Source organism: Canis lupus, chromosome 18, assembly GCF_003254725.2.
Source record: "Canis lupus dingo isolate Sandy chromosome 18, ASM325472v2, whole genome shotgun sequence".
Lineage (NCBI taxonomy): Eukaryota > Metazoa > Chordata > Mammalia > Carnivora > Canidae > Canis > Canis lupus.
In genome coordinates this window covers 34008134-34027788 of record NC_064260.1, presented here as the reverse complement: position 1 = coordinate 34027788, position 19655 = coordinate 34008134, and the positions used below count along the sequence as shown (strand labels likewise).

At 46.2% G+C, this 19655-nt stretch overlaps 1 protein-coding gene and 1 pseudogene across 7 annotated transcripts in view; one reads left to right on the top strand and one right to left on the bottom strand.

Annotated features, from left to right (window-relative positions):
• The window catches only part of KIAA1549L (KIAA1549 like), a 268498-nt gene that overhangs the window by 187950 nt on the left and 60893 nt on the right, over positions 1-19655 (top strand). For 6 of the 7 annotated variants that reach the window (XM_049096726.1, XM_049096725.1, XM_049096724.1 and 3 more), the window contains 3 exons: positions 3129-3319; positions 9755-9882; positions 15359-15537. In XM_049096726.1, coding sequence (XP_048952683.1) covers positions 3129-3319; positions 9755-9882; positions 15359-15537 — 498 coding nt within the window. The remainder of the gene's footprint in view (positions 1-3128; positions 3320-9754; positions 9883-15358; positions 15538-19655) is intronic. The other variant, XM_049096723.1, reaches the window with a different exon arrangement.
• LOC112663086 (forkhead box protein H1-like) lies at positions 17505-18585 on the bottom strand (annotated as a pseudogene).

Genomic DNA, 19655 nt, shown 5'->3' with positions numbered 1-19655 from the left:
CATACATGAGAACTGTTATTATTAACCTAACAGTGGCCACTGTTGAACTCGTCAATCCTTAATGTCTCTCTGCTCACTCATTGTCAGCACAGTCCCCTGAAGGATCCAGCAGATAGCTTCAACACAGTGTAAAGGGTGAGGGACCAAATCCAGGGAGAATGGGGGCAAGAAGGAGGCCAGGGCCAGCTTGTTGTCTTTACTAGGTTCTTGGGAAGTCTTAAGTGCCATTGGAGACTCTCAATTCCTCCTCACAGACAGGCCAGGAGTCTTAGCACGGGAGCCAGGCCAAGTACGGTTAGTAGATGCTCAATCAAGATGGCAGACTCTAGAAGGAGAGGAGAGGCCCTGGGAAGAACCATCAGGCAGTGGTTAGATATTTTGGCTCGGCATCACACAGAACTGGATGCCAATCCCAGCCCTGCCACAGACCAGCTGCATGAGCCTGGGGAAGTGGCTTAACCTCTCCAAACCTCTGATTCTTTATCTTTAAAATGGGGAATCATCATAATAATACCCACCTCCTTGAACTACAGTGGGGATGAAATGTCTTAATTGATTTCCTGCATTCGGCACTGTACTAGTAATATCAAACGTTCCTTGAGGGCAGCAGAGGACCAGATATTATTCATCTTTATATCTCCTGCACCAGGCACAGTCCCTGGCACAAGCCAGTGCCCAAGAACTCTAGTCGGCACTACACTAACTAGGATAATGGGGGCCTGGAGGTATTACAGAAAAGGAGTCACCAGGAGGTACAGCTGAGCAGCCAGGTCCAGGCAGGCGGTGAAGGGCCCTGATGCCTTGCTGAAGAGTCTGAGTGCTGTGAAACATTTTTAATGGGGGAGTGACGTGACCTGATGTGGTTCTCAGGGAGATTAACTTTGGAAGCTTGTCCAGGATGAGCCTAGAAAAGATGTGAATGGAAGCAACAGTACCAAGCCAGGAGACAATAAAACAGTGGACCTGGGGGGAAAATGTCAGCTTCTAGAAACATTTCAGTTGAATCCACTTGGTGACCATCGGTGGGAGGAGCAGATAGTCCAGTAGTCTAGGAACATGACCAGGTTGTTCAAAGGCTCATTCCATTTCATGAGGCCCCACAGGAGGGAGGGAAACGAACAAACACTATTTCAGAAGCACTTTGCCAGCTCCTGGCACAGAATGTCCGTGGTCACCATTTAGCTTTTTTTTTTTTTTTTTTTTTTTAACTTATGATAGCCACAGAGAGAGAGAGAGAGAGAGGCAGAGACTGAGGCAGAGGGAGAAGCAGGCCCCATGCACCGGGAGCCCGATGTGGGATTCGATCCCGGGTCTCCAGGATCGCACCCTGGGCCAAAGGCAGGCGCCAAACCGCTGCGCCACCCAGGGATCCCCGTGGTCACCATTTAGGATCAGAGTGTGTGTCTCAGCCAAGAGGGAACACTGAGCACACTTCCCAGAGTGAGTTTCCCCAGGAATGGGGTGGGAGGGGGGGGATGCCAATGGCAGAACTACAGGCAGCTTGACATGAGGAAGCTTTGCTGGATTTATCAATAAAACTCCATCCTAAGGCAGCCCCGGTGGTTCAGCGGTTTAGCGCCGTCTTCAGTCGAGGGTGTGATCCTGGAGACCGAGGATCGAGTCCCATGTCAGGCTCCCTGCATGGAGCCTGCTTCTCCCTCTGCCTGTGTCTCTGCCTCTCTCTCTCTCTCTCTCTCTCTCTCTCTCTTTCTGAGTCTCTCATGAATAAATAAATAAATCTTAAAAAAAATAATAAAATAAAACTCCATCCTGCCCTGAGATGCGGCAGGAAGATGTGATGGGTTGGGCCACAGTCCTAGACCGATCCATCTAGCTGGGGGCTCCCTGCTACATTTCTTAGGAAAAGTCGCTATTGAAGGGGGAGCTCCTTATCATGCCAAGTTCTGAGTGAACCCATGTGGTGGAGGTTGAGTTTCTTCCCCAGATTTTCTTGAGGAGAATCACTGATTTCTATTTCACTTGGTCTGTGATGTAATAAGAAGGCAAACAGTCTTAACGAGTATTCATGGAGCACTTACTGTGTGCCAGGCACTTCACTAAATGCTGAACATGCCTTTACTACTTAATCCATGCAGCATGTCTTTGAGGGCGGTTAAGTCATTTTCACATCCTTATATATTGGATCCTGTTTACCCTACTATTATCTCCACTTACAGGTGAGGAAACCCATGCTGAGAATTTGAGTGTCTTATCTGAGGTCACCTAGCTAATACGTGGTAGAGCTGGGATTGGAACCTAGGCAGTGTGTTTTGGAGCTGGTACTCTCCACCACCCCACTGTCCTGCCTCAAATCTCTGTTGTACTGCTCTGGGGCAGAAAGCAGAATAGAGACACTCCTAGGAACTGTTTAAACACGCCTCTTGGTTTTTTATTGCCCTACTAATGGATGTCTGTTGGGCTTTGCTCACAGCTGCCCTATTCACGTGGGATTTCAGGCATCGTGCAATAAAAGCCTTGCTAATTACCCAGTAATGAATCATAGGAGAGCCATAGGTCTGGATTTGAGTGATTCCATAAATTCCATTTTATTATTAATGATTGTACTGCCGCACATGTGGAAGCATGTTTCTTTCCCTCTGTTTGCAGAGCTGTGATTCCTCTTTAAAACCCAGGGGTGGTGTAAATAAAGCAGATCTGATTGTCTTCATTTCTCATATGAGAAAATTAAGGTTCAGAATTCAAGCAACTTGGCAAAGTCACACGCCTCTTACTACACATAAAACTATGTGAAAGTGGGGTTCGGGGATGACAGGTCATTCCTAGACAGGAGATGATACTGGACTTACTTCACGTATCAATTAAGAGTCTCGAATTAGCAATATCCAGTGACTTAAAATTGGTGGTTTAAAATTCTTGAAAAAAGTTTGTTCTCACACGCATATTTGCATCTTATTTATGCTCTTCTATGGAGATTCTGTAGCTAGGTGGAATGAGCACAGATTCTGATTTTGCAGACAGGAATTATGGGGGAGATTTGAGCTCACCCTTGTTCATCGGAAAGCTAAGTGTGGTACTGTCACATGCACGCTCCTGCCCGTCCTCTCTCAAAGCCATCATCGGTCACACTTTGTCAGGAATAGGACCACAAATCCATTCCCTCTTTGCAGCCCGTGCAAGGCTTTGATTATGCCAAGCAGCACCTGGGCCAGCAAGGCGCCGATGAGGAGGTCGTCCCTGTGACTCAGGAAACGGTGGTCCTCCCGCTTCCCGTCAGAGATGCTCCTGCCTCTCAGGAAAGAGACATCACCCAGGATGGAAGCACCATCAAGACGGCCAAGTCCACTGAAACACGAAAGAGGTAGGCACGGGGCCAGCTTCTGCCTCTCTCTATCAGCAAGGGGAATAACTGATGGTGAGAGCAGCCGAAGCCCTCAAGTTCATACCACTTTCCTCTTTAAAAAGTCCCCTTCGTGCTTGTTTTGAATATTTGGGAAGGAGACTGAGGGAGATGATGAGAATCTTAATACTTGTTTCTTATGAGCCACGCTTTGTAAGGTTTGATGACACTGATCAGCCAACAACAGCAGAGCTTTAGCTTTCATATGTATTACAACAAATTTGGCACTGGTGTCATGCTTGTATTATTTAACTTATAAGTGGTGCCTTTGATTCAGTAGAGTTGGATTTTATCTGGCCGTTTTTCAAGGTTTGAGTTCAAAAACCATTTTGGGAAGGGGGCGCCTGGGTGTCTTAGTTGGTTAAGCATCTGACTCTTGGTTTCAGCTAAGGTCATGATCTCAAAGTGGTGGGATCAGAGTTGTGGGATTGGGCCCCTGCATGGGGCTCCATGTTCAGCAGGGAGTCTGTTTGAGATTCTCTCCCTACTACCCCTCCACCTGCCTCTCTCTCTCTCTCTCCCTCAAATAAATAAATAAATCTTAAACAAATTTTTTAGGAGTGTTTACCATAAATAGAGTACTTTGACAGGCATGGGAAGGGCTACAGAAAGGTTTATGATTGAGTCGTCACCCCAAGGATCTCATGATAGAGAGACAGAGAGAAAAATACCTGAAAACCAAGCATGATGTGCAGTGCTCATAGGGGAGTCTGAACAAAGTGCTGTGGAAAAGAGAGAGGAAAGAGCTTAATTCCGACGAGGGAAAGGATGGTGGAGGAGCTTGTTTTAGCTAGACCTCAGAGGGTGAGTGGAGTGCCAATAGCTGGGGAGAGATAAAGGTGTCCAGTCCAAAGGAGCTGGGGGAAAAGAGGGATCAGCACACATTCACTTAATGGTGAATGTCCCTAGGGTTTAGAGTTCACGGTGGTTGGGATGCAGTGAAGGATGAAACCAGAAGATGCAGAGAAGGATGAAACCAGAAGGGGGGGTGCTCAACTGCCAGGTAAGGGACTTTGACCTGTATTCTCCAGGCAATGGCAAGCCACTAAAAGTTCTTCAGCAAGACAGTGACATCCAGCCTGTATTTTAGAAAGACTGCTCCAATGGCAATGTGGATGATAGATGGGAGAGGTTAGGCTAGAGGCCAGGAGACTCACTGTAAGGACTTTACAATGGTCTTATAAAGAGGTAATGAACTCTATGACAAGCCCTGTTGGCTGGCCAAACCAACTCCCATTGCCAAGTCCCTTCTCCCTTCTCCACCACAGTGGAGGCTGGAAAAGCTACATCATCCCTGCCTCCTTCCTTTTCTCCCTCCCTTCACCTAACATTTTGGTTAAGTGTTGTTCACCAGGCACCGAGGATGTGGCAGTGAACAAGACAAAGCTCCTACTGTCATGGTTACAATCTGGAGGAGAAAGATAGACAATGAACAAATAGAGAAGTAGATACATAGTAAGTCGGGTGGTGATGTGTGTGAAGAAGAAAACCACAGCAACGTAAGAGGATAGAGCAATGGAAGGGGGTAGGGGTGTGATGTTGTTTTAGCTAGGAGGTCAGGGAAGGCCTTTCTGATAGAGTGACACTTGAGAAAGACCTGAATGAAATGATGTGTATGCCTCAAGGCTATCTTGGACAAGAACATTCCAAGCAGATGGAACAGTATGTGCAAAGCCCAGAGGAGGAAATCTCTTAACATACTGAAGAAGAGCAACAAGGCCAATGTGAACTAGGGAGGAAGTGGTGGCAGATGGGTCAGAGAAGTTGCATGAAGTTGATCATGTCAGGCTTTATAGACCAAAGTCAGGACTTGGAATTTTATTGTGAACTTAGATCAGAAGTCATTGGAAGGTTTTGAGAACAGTGACATGATGTGACTTGCAATAAAACTGCAAGGTGAGAGATGGTGGTGTGGGCCAAGGCATGGAAGTGTGAGAACTGATGGGATGCTAAACATGCTTTGAAGGAAGAGCTAACAAGGCTTGCTTGGAATGAAATAGAGAGGGATGAATTTGCCATTGGTTTTGCTGGAGAGGACCAGAAGAGAAGAAATCTGTAGGGGATAATCATGAGTTTGGATGTGGGCATGTTAAGTTTGAGCTGCCTGTTGGCCATGCAAGTGGAAGTGTTCACAACTCAACTGTTGGGTTCAGAGGAGGGGTCCAGAGTAGAAATATAAGTGGAGGAGTTGTCAGCATTTAGTTATTTAAAGCTATGGCACTGGATGAGGTCACCTAGGAGAGTATAGGTAGAGAAGAGATCCAAGACCTGACCTCTGGAACATTGCAATGATTAGAGGTCCAAATGAGGAAGAGTCAGCATAGGAGACCAAAAAGCATCAGGGGGAAAAAGGCATGAGGAGGACAAAGCAAGAATGGAATCCAAGAAGCCAAGAGAAGAGAGTAATTTGAGGGGGAAGGAAGGATCGTCTGTGTCAGGTACATAAATTTTACACTGGAGTCATGCAACCAAGGCTCTGTGTTTTTCCCTCCAGGAGTTCTTGGTATCTCAGAAAGGGGTACAGAGAAAGGTATAGAGGAAGAAGGTTGAATTTCAGCTTGGGTAGGAAAGAAGGTTGAGGAGATATGGATTAGTTATCTATTCCTCTACCACACACTCCTCCAAAGTTTAGCAGCTTAAAACAACAGCCATTTCTTTAGCTCATGATTTTTGGTGGATTGGAAGTTTGAGCTAAGCTCAGGTAGGTGGTGGTTCTGGGCTGAGCTAGACTCAACTGATCTCAGCTGGGCTCACTCATGCATCTATAGTAAGGCAGTGGGCTGGCTGGGCTGGCTTGCTGCTGATAGCCTTGTCTGGGGCGGCCCGGTCCCTGGGGCCTCCTTCCACATGGTCTCTCATCCTCTGGCAGGCTAGCTCTGGCTTTCTCACAGGGTGATTACAGCAAGAAAATAAGCCCCCAAGTTTAAGCACTTCTTCAATCTTTGCTTGTGTTATGTTTGCTGCTGTCCTGTTGGCCAAAGCAAGACGCATGGTCTAGTCCAGAGTCAGTGTGGGAGGCGGCTACCCAAGCTTGGTTACAGGGAGGTGGACTGCAGCAGTCTGCCCCAGCATGGGGAGTTGAAACATATAGAGAAGTAATAGATGAATTATCTGAACTGACTGGCAAATAGAATTACTTACAGTATTATTCCCATTATGATCTTTGCCAAATACAATAAAGGCATGTTCACAATCTATTTATCACCTATTAGAGAACGCTAAAAGGAAATAAATAGAATTACTAAAATTAGGATATTAACACAGCACTACTGGGAAGAATAAAAATTCTTTTCCACCCATTCTACTTGAGTGATTTAAATCATATAAAGATTTATTTTTAAAAAATTCTTTTTTTAGAACAAGCATTTCTTCTTGAATGAGAAAGGCATCTACCCTTGGTAATCAAATTCGATTACTTATCCTTAGAATTTTATTAAGAAATACTAGCTTATGAAATAAATATAAAGAAAACAATGCCTACACAGCTGAATGATTTCTATATTTGCTTCATAATGTATCTGTAAAAATAGAATTTTACTAAGGGCTGGCTATATCATGGCCAAAGCTATGCGGGAAACCCCACTTCTGTTCAAGTTCAGCTGACCACGGGAGTCTCTAATCATTTGGAAAGATATTAAGATGCCAAAACCAACAGCAGACCCATCAGGCATTTATTTTTCTGGCCTTTCCATCTTGCCGCATCAGTTCCCTCATTCCTGCTGGTTGAGGACTCCATGACCTATCAGGACGGGTCTGTTAGGTGATCCAAAAAGTTTTACAAGTAAAACACAGGAGAAACCAGGAGTGGGTGGTCATGAAAATATCTCGATTTTTAAGCCTGTTTTTAAAACAATTTTAATACTGAAATCTGAGGGTTCGGCCACTTGCCAGACAACCAGACAGTTGTTGTTGCAGGTCCTGTTCCTCTAGCCAAGGCTCTTGGTGATGCTGTTTTGTTGATCTGTGACTGTGATTAATGGGCGAGGTGAGAGAATCAACCTCATAGGGACAGTCATTCAGTGATTGGCCATAACTGTTCAGCAACTGATTAATCTCTCCCCCCCACCCCGGACTCATGACTCTTCATCCAGGCTCCACATACACCCATATCCCCAGAAGAGGGCCTATTGAGTTCAGTAGCCTACGACCATAGCCTTACAGTTGGCTCTTTCTTGCTTTCAAAAACATCTTTGTTACTCTCGTGTGAGTGGATATACACACGTGCAAATCTCACTCTCTGTTTTTGACCAGAAGTTTGAGTTGACGGCTCCGTGTAACCATAATCTATAAACTGATGAAAGAGTAAAACAGAGGTGGAGTTTCTCTCCAGAAATGTATTCATTCAAAAAAAAAAAAAAAAAAAAAAAAAGGAAAGAAAGAAATATATTCATTCATACCTTTCCCAGGAGTGAGAGAAAAAAGCCAGAAAACTGTTTCAGGATCAAATGAAGGAAAGACTATGCAAATGCCATTAAGTATTTTATGATCGTAAAATAGGTTACAAGAAACCCTTCTCCTTCTTTCCTCTGTGAACCTCAGTGAAAGTCTTGTTGTCCCAATAAAGCCAGTTGGAAGAGTGGGTGCTGTTAACTGGGGTTCTGAAAACAATCCCAGGGCTTATGTCTTCTCTGTGGATGTATATTTGTATGGCCGGTACTCAGTGATCCAATAGCTGTTGGATAAATAATATACATTTAATAAATTAATACTTTATCCATATTTTCCCAGGCTGCATTCTTTGTATTACTGTCTTATGGTGAAAGAGATCTGGGGCCAAATAAACTGGGAAATGCTGGATTAAACAAAAGGAGAGGAGTCTCTTTATGATAGGACTGAGCAGGGCCTTTGATATGTTAATGTGCATCAGAAATATCCAAAGAAGGAATACAATAGACAACATTTCCCAAACTTGTAGTTGTCTGAGGCACTTTGGCCAGGAACATCTCATTTGGCTCTGTTGTTCTGTGGAACCCTCTGGGCAGATGTTGCTTTCTCTCATGGATGTGAGTGGACACTCTCACTGGTGGTGATTTTAGGGTGCTGAAGAGTATAGAACCAAGGATTTTTAATTCCCAGAGGATGGGGAGGGAAAAGGAAGGGGAAAAAAGAGGAGTCATTCACAAGGATACACAGCTTCCACTTAAGGAGCTGCTTACTTACTGGGGAAGCGCTACATTTTATTCCAGCCAATTTTCCATTGTAGAGGCTGGATGTCTTTAGGTTCTGAATTTGGACAGTTGACTGTAAAAGAATTAGAGGGTTTGATGAGGTGTCTGGACATCTGCCTCCTGACTGTCTCCACAGAGGGGAAGGCAGTTGGTCTTTATGATGATCTGAGGCCTGAGGAAGCATGAACCTCAGCAGGGGCCCCAAAAGCCCATTTCTCACGGAGTTCCAGAAGACCAGAATCGGCCCCCAGGGAAGGGGAGAGGGCCCTGTGGCTTGCTGTGCGTAAAGGCCTGCCTCATCTGGGACGTTGTGAGAGACAGTAAAGGAGAGGTGCCCTGGCACGTGGGCAGAGCCCCTACCTGCAGGGGAAGTCCTGGTTTCCAGAACTGATCTGCCGCTTCCTAACCCAGCCCAGAACAAAACACTCCACCCCCTTGAGCATCACATTCCTTACTTGCTGAACAAGGGTGATGATCACCAAATCAGTAGATGGTCCTAATGATTCACTGAGAGTTTTGAAATCATTCGCGTAGTCCTTGGCACCTAGATGGCGCTTCCAATGGGGAGCTCTTGGAGAAAATGGGTGGCGTCTTAGTATCTCTGTATGCCAGTGTACCTGGCACAGAGCCAGGCGCAGAGCCGATGCACGTAAAGTATTTCCTGAAGGGATGAATAGCTCACATTGGTAGTTTCAAATGTAAGGGGTCGCCAGTTGACACAGTCAAAGAACGTGTGCATGCATGCGCTTGTGTGTGAGACAGAGTGAAGAACTCAGGGGTGGGATGACTTTAGTGGTCAAGGTACATTCTGTAAAGAGAACTATGTCTTATGCATGTCCCTACAGATGCCACGTGAATCAAATGCTCTGCAGCATTCTTCAAAGTGCTGTGTTTTAAAAGGAGGGCACGCTTACAAACCCCATCACCACCGTTTCCATAGTCACTGGGGGTTAATGGAACAGAGATGGGATCTGAGGGCCAAACTCGCTGAACTTGTCTCCAGAGCTAAGCACTCCACCTAAATGACATACTTCACGAAGACCAGCTGCTTCACCCAGGCCGGAGTGTGGGGCTGGTTTTGTTTTGTTTCTTTTCCTGTATCATTCCTTCTTTGTGGGTGAAACCAGAATGAAAGGCGACAGACATAAACTGTGCAAATAAAATAACCTTGAGAGGAGGCTGCTGGAGTCGCAACTTACCGTCTTCCTGTTGCTATGGTTACTTCCAGCAGGTCGCCCAGTGAGAATGGCTCTGTCATCAGCAACGAATCAGGGAAGCCCAGCTCGGGGAGGCGCTCGCCCCAGAATGTCATGGCACAGCAGAAAGTGACAAAGGAGGAGGCACGGAAGAGAAATGGTGAGAAGCCTTCCTTGCCAACACCAGCCCTGAGCCCATCCCACACGCTTGCGCACATACGTGTGCCCACACTCACATGCACCTGTGTGCTTTCACCCTAGGGTCTTCTCTCTGATGTGCCCCCCAGAAAGGTCAGGAGTCTGCTACCTGCCTCCTGCGATACTGCCCGTCCCCCTTCTCTGAATTATTCTGACTCACCCTCCCTGCCGCCTGTGCTTCTGGAATTGCCTAGTGCTTTAGAAAAGCACTGTGCAGAATGAGCCGATGTGTGCCTTGCGATTTTTCTAATTCTTGGCTGAATGGACAGGATTCCCAGCACCGGGTCCACTAGGGGGGCCAGGTCTCCGAAATGCTGCTTGTCTTGGAGATTTTCCCCCTCATTTTCTTGCCCTGACTCCCTTGATAAGTTTCAGGGGTTCAGTCTCTGCCAGTAAGTCCAGATATTGCTAATCGACCTCTCCCAGGAAAAACAACACAGTAATAAATCTGTCGTTATAAAAATCAGCCTGTGCTTCTGCCTTGATTCTCTAGGGAAACGTAACCATTTGATCTCTCCCTCACACAGATCTTTTCCTTCCCTATAAAGGATGGGTGTTGGGGTTTATTTATAAGTCACTGGAGCCGCCTTATTGTGTGGTGGTACCATCCATGCCTGGCATCCGTTGGCCATGACTGTGTGTCGCCTCCTCTCGGTCCCACCTTTGTGCGTCCCTTCTGTGCGTGATGCTGACTGACTGGAGCCCAGGTTCAAGTACCCGGTGCTGCCACTCAGTTCAGAAGAAATTCTTTTCAGCTTTCAGTGGGTTGTTAGGTGGAGTCCTACAGAAATGCCAAGTGAAAAGCTGGATAATCTGGCACTCAGGTTAGCTGTGCTTCCCTTTTAAAGGAATGTGATGGAATATGAATCAGGGCCTCTCTCTTGGAGCTAGTGCCAGAAGATTCTTTTGTTTTCAAATGTCACTGATTTCTTTTTTTCTGACCCAAAAAAAAGAAAGAAAGAAAGAAAGAAAGAAAGAGAAAGAAAGAAAGAGAAAGAGATAGAAAGAAAGAAAGAAAAAGAAAAAGAAGAAAAGGAATAATGACACAATGGATTTTTCTTCTGGGCAAATGTGGCCCTCATTCCCATTTCCAGCCATTATGTAAAGCACTGGCTTAAATTGTCATAGCGATTTCATTCTGGAACTTCTTCTCCTGACTTCCAGAGACTGCTTTCTTTTTTTTTTTTTTTTTTTTAATTATTTATTTATGATAGTCACAGAGAGAGAGAGAGGCAGAGACACAGGCAGAGGGAGAAGCAGGCTCCATGCACTGGGAGCCCGATGTGGGATTCGATCCTGGGTCTCCAGGATCGCGCCCTGGGCCAAAGGCAGGCTCTAAACCGCTGCGCCACCCAGGGATCCCCAGAGACTGCTTTCTACACCAGAATCCAGGTCTGGCATGTGGGGTTTTATTGGAATAGCGATCCTACCTGGGACCTCCAGATATCTTACCTATCAGCTCTCTGCCAAACCAGTTCACAGAAGGCTTCCCAGAAATATGTAAAGTCTAGTCAAATTCTGTCCTCCCACACATGCCCCATCACCCACCCCAGTGCTCAAATGACCTTGAATAAAACTCAGCCTGTGTCTTTCTCAGACCCTCTTACTATGCATATGATAACACACACATATCTGTTTTGTTGGATTGCTTTGTTTTTTATAGTGTTCTATGCCCTTTCTCTTGCTTAGGAGCATACAATGCACAGACTTCGTTGCAGTAAGTCAGTAAATCATATTTTCAAGATGATGCCTTTCCCTCTCCCTTGCATTTAATCCATAGAAGAGGAGGGAGCAGGGCCTGTTTCCGACCCCATCACTCCCTGCCCTGGCTGGTGAGACACTGACCTGCCCAAAACGTTCCTGCTGACCTTCTGTTCTTGTTTTCCACAGCTCTGCCTGCCTCCTTATTGTTTAGGTCACTTTGATTATTTAAATATCAGGCACAGAAATAACACAAGCCAGGTGCATGAATAAAATCCAATTACTATGCTAGGTTGAGGTTTTAATGTGTTTGTTCTATTAAAAAGCCATCCTTTCTCCACATTTATCGTGCTCCATTGCATTTTATTTCTGCCAGAGGTAAATCCAGTGAGCTTCCGGGGGTGGTGGCTTCCCTTTCACCACAGGTCTCCATTCGGTGAGGTGTTTGAAATTTTCAAACAGAAATGATGGGACCAATTGGTTTGCTGAAAATTCAGCAGATGCTGAAGTACATCAGAATTCTAGGCTGGACCTTCCGTGGAACCTACACTTGTCCTTTTTTTATCACAGAGCTCCGCTTTATACCATATCATAGCCATGACCTTCATCAAAATATCAGTAGTGTATTTTATTGGATTGGAAAAGGAATCAAAGGAGGGAAGAAGGGAAAGAAGGAAGGAAAGGAGGAGGAGGGAAAGAAGGAGGGAGGGAGGGAGGGAAGGAAGGCAGGAAAGGAAGTAGATTACTGATTTATGTAAGTTAAAACCAACAGCACAAGTAAGACACAATGAGATCCGGGAACGGTTGCATTTATGATGATGATGATGATGACGGTAACGTTTGGTGGGGGACCCTTCCACAGTTTAACTGTGGTGCTTTCCTTTAGCATTCTCCCATACTTTTCCCTTTAGGGACCAATTATGCATCAAATATTCCCATGAATCTGCTGGACTCCCTCACTTTCATATATTGAGATTTAATGTAATATCTTTTTCTGTAGGTCTTTGGGGAGGGGGGCAGGATAACTATTTTTCTCTTAAACCTGAAGGGATTATTGTGCCAAATCTGAATCTTTTTTGAGAATAAGGTTGGGACAGAACTGTAGTTCATGCAATTTCCAGGGTATCCTTTTTCCATCCTGTTCTAGTTATGCTCTCTCCTTACCCTGTTCACAGGGTGCGAAGTGAGGGAGTCACCACCCAGAATCAATAAAAAGACTGAGTACCAACCATCTCTTCACCTTCTGAGCAGTGTAGTGATAGCATAACTTTGACTTCTACGAGTTCCATGTGTTTTGCACAGACTAAGAACTAACAACAGTCTCCTTTTCTAAGTCAGCACAATTTTTTGTCATTCCTTCCTTCCTGCCTTCATTTATTTGACAAATCCTTAGTAAAAGCCCACCACATGTGAGACATCGTTAAGGCAATAGACATCAACCTTTTCAAAGGTGGGCCAGAACAGAGCTAGATTCCAGGGATGGGGTGGGGGCAGGTTCAATCAATACACGTCAGCAGTGATAAGTGCTGTGAAGAAAACATAGCAGGGTGATGGGCAGGGATAAGAAAGGGCTTTTTCAAGCTGCAGTTGAAAAATAAGAAGGAATGGGGCATGCCAAGATCTAAGGAAAGAGCATTCTGAGCAGAGGGAACACCTAATGCAGAAGCCCAGAGGTGAGAACAAGCCTGATGTGTTCCAGAAGGCCCTTGTACCTGGAGCAAAGCAGATGAGGGAAATGTGCTCAGCTGATCGTCGGGGCCAGATCATAAAGACTCTGGGTTTTATTCTGAGAGTGGCGAAGGCTTCAGAGGGTTCTGATCGAGTAGTACTGTGATCTGGTTATCCATCCTGGCTGCTGTGAGTATGTATCTTAGGTAGAAAGACAAGAGTGGAAGCTCCCAGGAGGGAGATTGTTTAGGTGGATTAGGTACGTACTGCTGTGTAACAAATTGCCCCCAACACTTGGCAACGAAAAATGGCAATCAGTGTTTATTATCCTCATGTGGTATCTGTGGATCAGGAATTCAGAGGTGGCTTAGTTGGGTGGTTCAGGCTCAGAGTACCCCCCGGAGGTCCCAGTCAGGATGTTGACATGGGCTGTAGTCATCTAAAGACATGACGGGGCCTGCAGAATCCACTTATACGAAGGCTCCCTCACATAGTTGTTGGCAGGAGTCTCAGTTCCTTGCCACATGGGCCTCTCCATGGGGCTGCTTGAGTGCCCTCATAACATGGCAGCTGACTTTCCTCAGAGTCAGTGATCCAGGAGAGAGCAAGGTGGAAGCCACAGGCTTTTTTATGACCTAGCCTTGGAAGTAACACACCGTCATGTCTGCGATTTCCTATTGGTTACACAGCTCAGTCCTATTCATCGTGGCTATGAATATCAGGAGGCGAGAATCACTGGGCACCATCTTGGAGGCTGGCTGCCATAGATGGTTTTCACAGCAGTTGCCCAGGTGGGAGATAATGGTGGCCAGGCAAGAGTTGTCCAGCAAAGCTCTACTCTAAAGAGATGTCTGAGCAGAGATTTTCTTCTGTCATTGGCTGTTTGGTGTCCTGCTGCTATTTTGCAAATAAGTTCACAGAACCAAAAAATACTCCAATGATATAGCCTGTTGTTAGACTCTGAAGTGTTTTAGCCACATTGTACGATAATGATTTACTCAGCTTACTTTGGCAAATCTGTGATTATGGTAAGTGACAATACGATATAAACCGTGTGTTTCTCAATAATTTAAATAGCATCCCAATCTCTTGAGTAAGCCGTAGGAAAGATGAATATACTTCTATTACATTCATATTTTACAGAACACCTCTATTGCTCCTAAATTGCCTACTGGTCTGGTTGTCTGAACAGGCTTAATTTATCTCTCGCCCAGCCGTGCTCAATAAACTGTCATTCCTAGAGCTGCCTAATGGGAATGTGCTTTAAGCACAAGTCAATCGGCAAGATACCACTGATTCAGGAGCTTCTCTGCCAGCTTAGTGATGGAAGCACCAGGCAGACTGGTGTCTTTCAGCAATCAGAGCAGAATTATCTGTCAGAGGGAATAATTAACTTAACAGAATGTAGGCGGAATTCACTCTATTTAATTAGGAAAGTTGTCTATAGTGTTAAATTAGTTTCTCTGGCAGTTATTTCTTAGCTTTCTTTTGTTTCGACAAATGAAAAAAAAAAAAAAAAAAAACCAAAATCGTTGGAGAAGCAGCCTTGAGAAAGAAAAAAAACCAGAGTGTCTGCAGCAATTACTGCGGCCAGTTGACCAGGGAAGACTTATTTCCTTGACATCGTGCAAAAATGGGTGGCTTTGGTGCCAGAGAGTGAACTGAATGCTGTTATTCCGTTGACTGTCGTATTTTAAGAATAGTTGCCAGCTTCGGCCAAATTGTATTTTTCTTGTCTCTGGCTTAACATAGGGAAAAAATTTACTTTTTTTTTTCCCCGAAAACATTTTGTCATAGTTTTGAAAGAATGGCTTTTACTGTTTAAATTCAAACCTCCACGGTTCTTTCCTAGCCCTTGATAATACAGTGGAGGAATGAATAGTATAGATCTTACATTTCAGAGAAATCCTTGAACAATAGTGAGCCCTTGGTACAGAACCGGATGCTATTGCTCCTGAGGTCCTTTTGAGGAAAAGAATGTCCTCAGGCTGTGAGCCTTACACAAATTCCCGCATGATCATGCAACTGCCCTACACAATAAAAATCAATGTGTTGATGTTATGCTTCAGTGCCAGCGAGTGATGAAGAGGAAGGAGCGGTGCTTTTTGACAACTCTGGCAAGGCGGCTGCCGATCCCTTTGACACATCTTCCGGCTCTGTGCAGCTCATTGCAATAAAACCCACAGCCCTCCCCGTGGTGCATCCCACGTCGGACAGGAGCCAGGAGTCAGCAGCCCTCAATGGCGAGGTGAGCATCTGGTGACCAGTGCAGCCAGTCCTCTGGGAATTCAGACTAAGGAACAACCACCTGGGAATACTGGGTGCAGGTTGTGTCCAGGTGTATATGGCTCTGTTGGTGGTTTCCACCCCTGTGTGTGCAGGCCTCAGTGGGATGAATCAGGACACAAGTCACCCAAAATGAATTTGTTGGGTGATGTTTTTGAAGCATTGTTGCCTTTCTCAGAAAGTCCCAAGGGACTCTTTAAAAACACAGTTACAGGGGCACATGGGGGACTCAGCCGGTAGAGCCTAGGAGGCTTGATCTTAGGGTGGTAAATTCAAGTCCCACTTTGAGGGTAGAGTTTACTTTAAAAAAAAATTTTTTTAAACTAGTTTTGAAGAGAAGCATCAGAAATTCTCCCCCACCCCCTTACTCACACACCACCTTCTGTCTTCTTTGGTAATACTCTTAAACCTGTTCGTTATGGAAGGCCAGCTGTAGTAGGATGAACTGATAAAGAGCCAGAGAAGACAATGTCAGACAGAGAGGGATGTGGCCTACTCTGTAGGCTTTGGAATGACTTTTACTCCTTTTAGCAAGCTTGAAACAACACTTTGCCTGCTTCCAAAAGGGTATCAGTGCATATCATGATGTTAATCGGTTTTCCTGAGAATCTGAAAAAAGTTGGTAACATACTCCAGAGAATGATGAATTGACCAAAGAGAACAGATGGATGGATGAATAGGAGGTATGGGCGGTTCAGAAAGAGCAAGAAAGAAAGTCAGGTAACGAATATCTGAATGGTCAGTGAGCTGACAGTGTTGATGAGCTTTTAAGTTCATGCGTGTGGAACCTGCATATGAACATTTACCTTCCACGTGCTACCACATGCTTCGGTTTTTCTCTCTCATCCAACTACTGTGGTGATTGTTCATTCCATTTGTTTATATATGCTGCTATTGTTACCATCTAGAGGTGGAGATTTCCAAGGTTTTAGGTCCCAACTCTTTTTTTTTTTTAACTTTATTTATTCATGAGAGACACAGAGAGAAAGACGGGGCGAGGGGGTGGCGGGCAGAGACATAGCCAGAGGGAGAAGCAGGCTCCATTCGGAGAGCCCGATGTGGGACTTGATCCCAGGATTCCAGGATCACACGCTGAGCCAAAGGCAGGTGCTTAACCGCTGAGCCACCCAGGCATCCCTAGATTTCCAAGGTTTTAAAGTGTTTTTCTCATCACTTGTCAAGGAACATGCCAGTCCCCTATACCCCTGGGCATTGTAAACCACATCAGGGGCTCATCCTCATTCCTCCATCCAGACCACATATAAAATCTGATTCAGAAAGCTTCTCTTGCTTTCTGGATAGGAAGACAGAGCTGGCTGAAAGGTGTGATAGGTTGAGATTCATGTTTGTCTTTGGTTTTGTTTTGTTTTTTTGGTCTACTCCTATATCTTCCCTAGTACCACCACCAAAATCAAGTAGAGTCTTGATTTCCTTTCCCCAAGAAGGCACTACCTCATTCCCAGGCAGATGTGAGAGGACAGGACTTCAGGCTGGAGCCATCATTAGGTTCTCTACCCCTCTGCCCAGAGTCAGGAGGGAGGAATGACATATGGTGATGGATGGATAGACGGAAGGAAGGATAGGTGGACAGAGAAGGCCAAGGAAAGTAGAATCAGGAAGGGGCTAGCTACTCCAAGCAGAGCCCCATTCTTTCCAGTCTTGCCTCTGGTGCTAGGAGAGGCATGGACTGACCATCAGGGCCAGGGCAGTGCGGTCACCCTCCCAAGGTGGCTGGGCTACATCCTTTGTGTCATAGTCCAATAAGCATCATGGATTCTCAGCACTGCCAATGCCTAGTGTTCCAAGGCTGCTGTGACCACAGACACCTCTTGGTCCTCTTGGCTTTGGTTTCCCAGCAAGCCAGTTTTTGGTCTATTGGAGGAAAGCGCCCCTGCCCTGGGAGCCTCACAGGCTGTATCAGGAGAGTCATCAGCCCAGGGTAGAGGCAGCTGGATCCCAGGAGTGGCTAACCCACACATCATAGATGCTATTGTTGAGTGGCACCCCCTGGAAGAGAGCATCTAGATTCCAGAGCCATGCTGAGAGGCATGGGTTTGAAGGGCCACTCCCCGGTAGGCTGGGCTAGTTGAAGGGGTAGGCACAGGAGGGTAGAGTGTGGGTAGTAGTGGAACCAAGGGCATTACCACATTGGGAATGTAGATGAGCAAGTAGGAAGTGAGCAGCTGCCCAAAGTGAGGCCCTGTTATTCCCACTGGACAGTCTCTTAAGGTCTGGGGTCCCCTGCAGGAAGTGGAGGGGCCAGGCTCTGTGCTCAGGGGAGAGGGATGAGGGCCTGTTGGTCCCCCCCCCCCAACCAGGAAGTCTCTCCTTCCACTCTTCTAGGCCTAGGGAGGGGACAGGGGAGCCACAGAGGCCTCTCAGAGGGCAGGGGTGCAGTGGGCACCACCTCCTCCCCACTGTGCCCAGAACCAGCTGGAGCTGGGCTGCTCCGGGTGCCCTTTCCCTGGGATCTCATAGCAGAGGCTTTATGCCGAAGCCCTCACTGAGTGGTGGTTGGGAATTAGGCGGCCGTTAGGACCAACTGTGCAGCAGGTGGGGGCCCAGATCCTTGACAGAGTCACCCCGCACATCCCTGCTCTGCCAGCACCAGTACAGGGCCATGTTCTGCAGCCACAGCACCTCTGCTAGTTCATCAGGCTCACGATGACCACCCAGAAGTTGCCTTGGCCTGGGGCTTCCCAGGATTTTAGGCACCTCGCAGAAGCATCCATTGGAGGAGAGGTTATAGCAGGTGGAATCCTTCTAGTCCTTCTGGTCATCCCTGAAGAAGGGGATGTGGCCTGGACCCGATGGATGACAGGGCATGATGAAGATGATGGGCCACCTTCAGCCTGCGAGAGGGTGTGGCCTAGGTCACCAGGGCCATCCTGGCCAAGTAGGCATAGGGGGGCTTGTTGTGCCACAGATATCTCTTCTTCCTCCTCTTGTGGGGCTGGGAGGACAACTCTGACCTGGGAAGCCTCGGGCACGGGCTGCTGCAGGTCCCCATGCAAGGGAGGCAAGCCACGTGGGTGGGGCGCTGGCCCCACGGTGGGCACAAGGCAGCATGACAGTGTGGTGAGGCATGGCTGGGGGCCTGACATCGAAGGTTCATCGATTTTTAAAAAGAACTTCTCTGGTATAAACTTACAGAGCACTTCTGTGCCTACTTCTCATTGGTTTTTTTTTTTTTTTTTTCAACTTCCTTATATTTTAGATAAAGAAACTGTGGCCAGAGGGTCAAGTGGCTTTCTCAGAACCACACAGTTATTGTGATAGCCATGATATGATGTTCAGGCCCCCTGGCTCCCTATCCAGTGCTCCTTCCTTCTCTTTGCCTGACTGTGGCCCGTCAGTGAGAAATAGCATTGTGACTAAAAGAGTACAGACTCTCAAACCATGCTGCAAGAATTTGAAGCCAAGTTCTTCTGTTTACCATTTATGTGACATTAGGCAGGTTAGTTCATTTCTCGATGCCTCGGTATTTCCATGTGTAAAATGGGGTTCATGGAGGATCAAATGAGTTAATACAGGTAAAACGCTTAGAACAGTGCTTAGCACATAATCAGTACATTATTATCATTATTATTAATATTATTAATTAGCCAATGAATGAGGATTCATTGATCATTTACCATCTTAGGTTCCTTGGTTCTATAATTTGGGAACCTGTAAAGGTTCTTCTCAAAGCCAGTCATGCCTCCTGAATCTTTCCTTAGGCACGGTTCTGACACACAAGCCCAATGATGAGAGGCCTCTGAGGTTGTCACTAATAAACTGGTAACTGCTCTTGATTAGGACATCGGCCCAGGATGGGCCCAGATAATGGTCGCCACACCCGGATCTTTTCACCTCAGCCTCACCATGTGAATGTCATGGAGACCATTCTAGATCTCAGCTGAATTCAACATACAACTCCCTTCTCTTGCCAAGCCCGTCATCCTGTCCCAGAAGGAAAATGGATGAACATTTTGCCTGTCCAGAAATGGATACTTGTTACATTTTGGTAGTTAAAGGAATGGATCTTGCTGGCATTTGGACTGGAAAAGAGCCCTCAACTGTTCTCTGTAATTTGCTGCC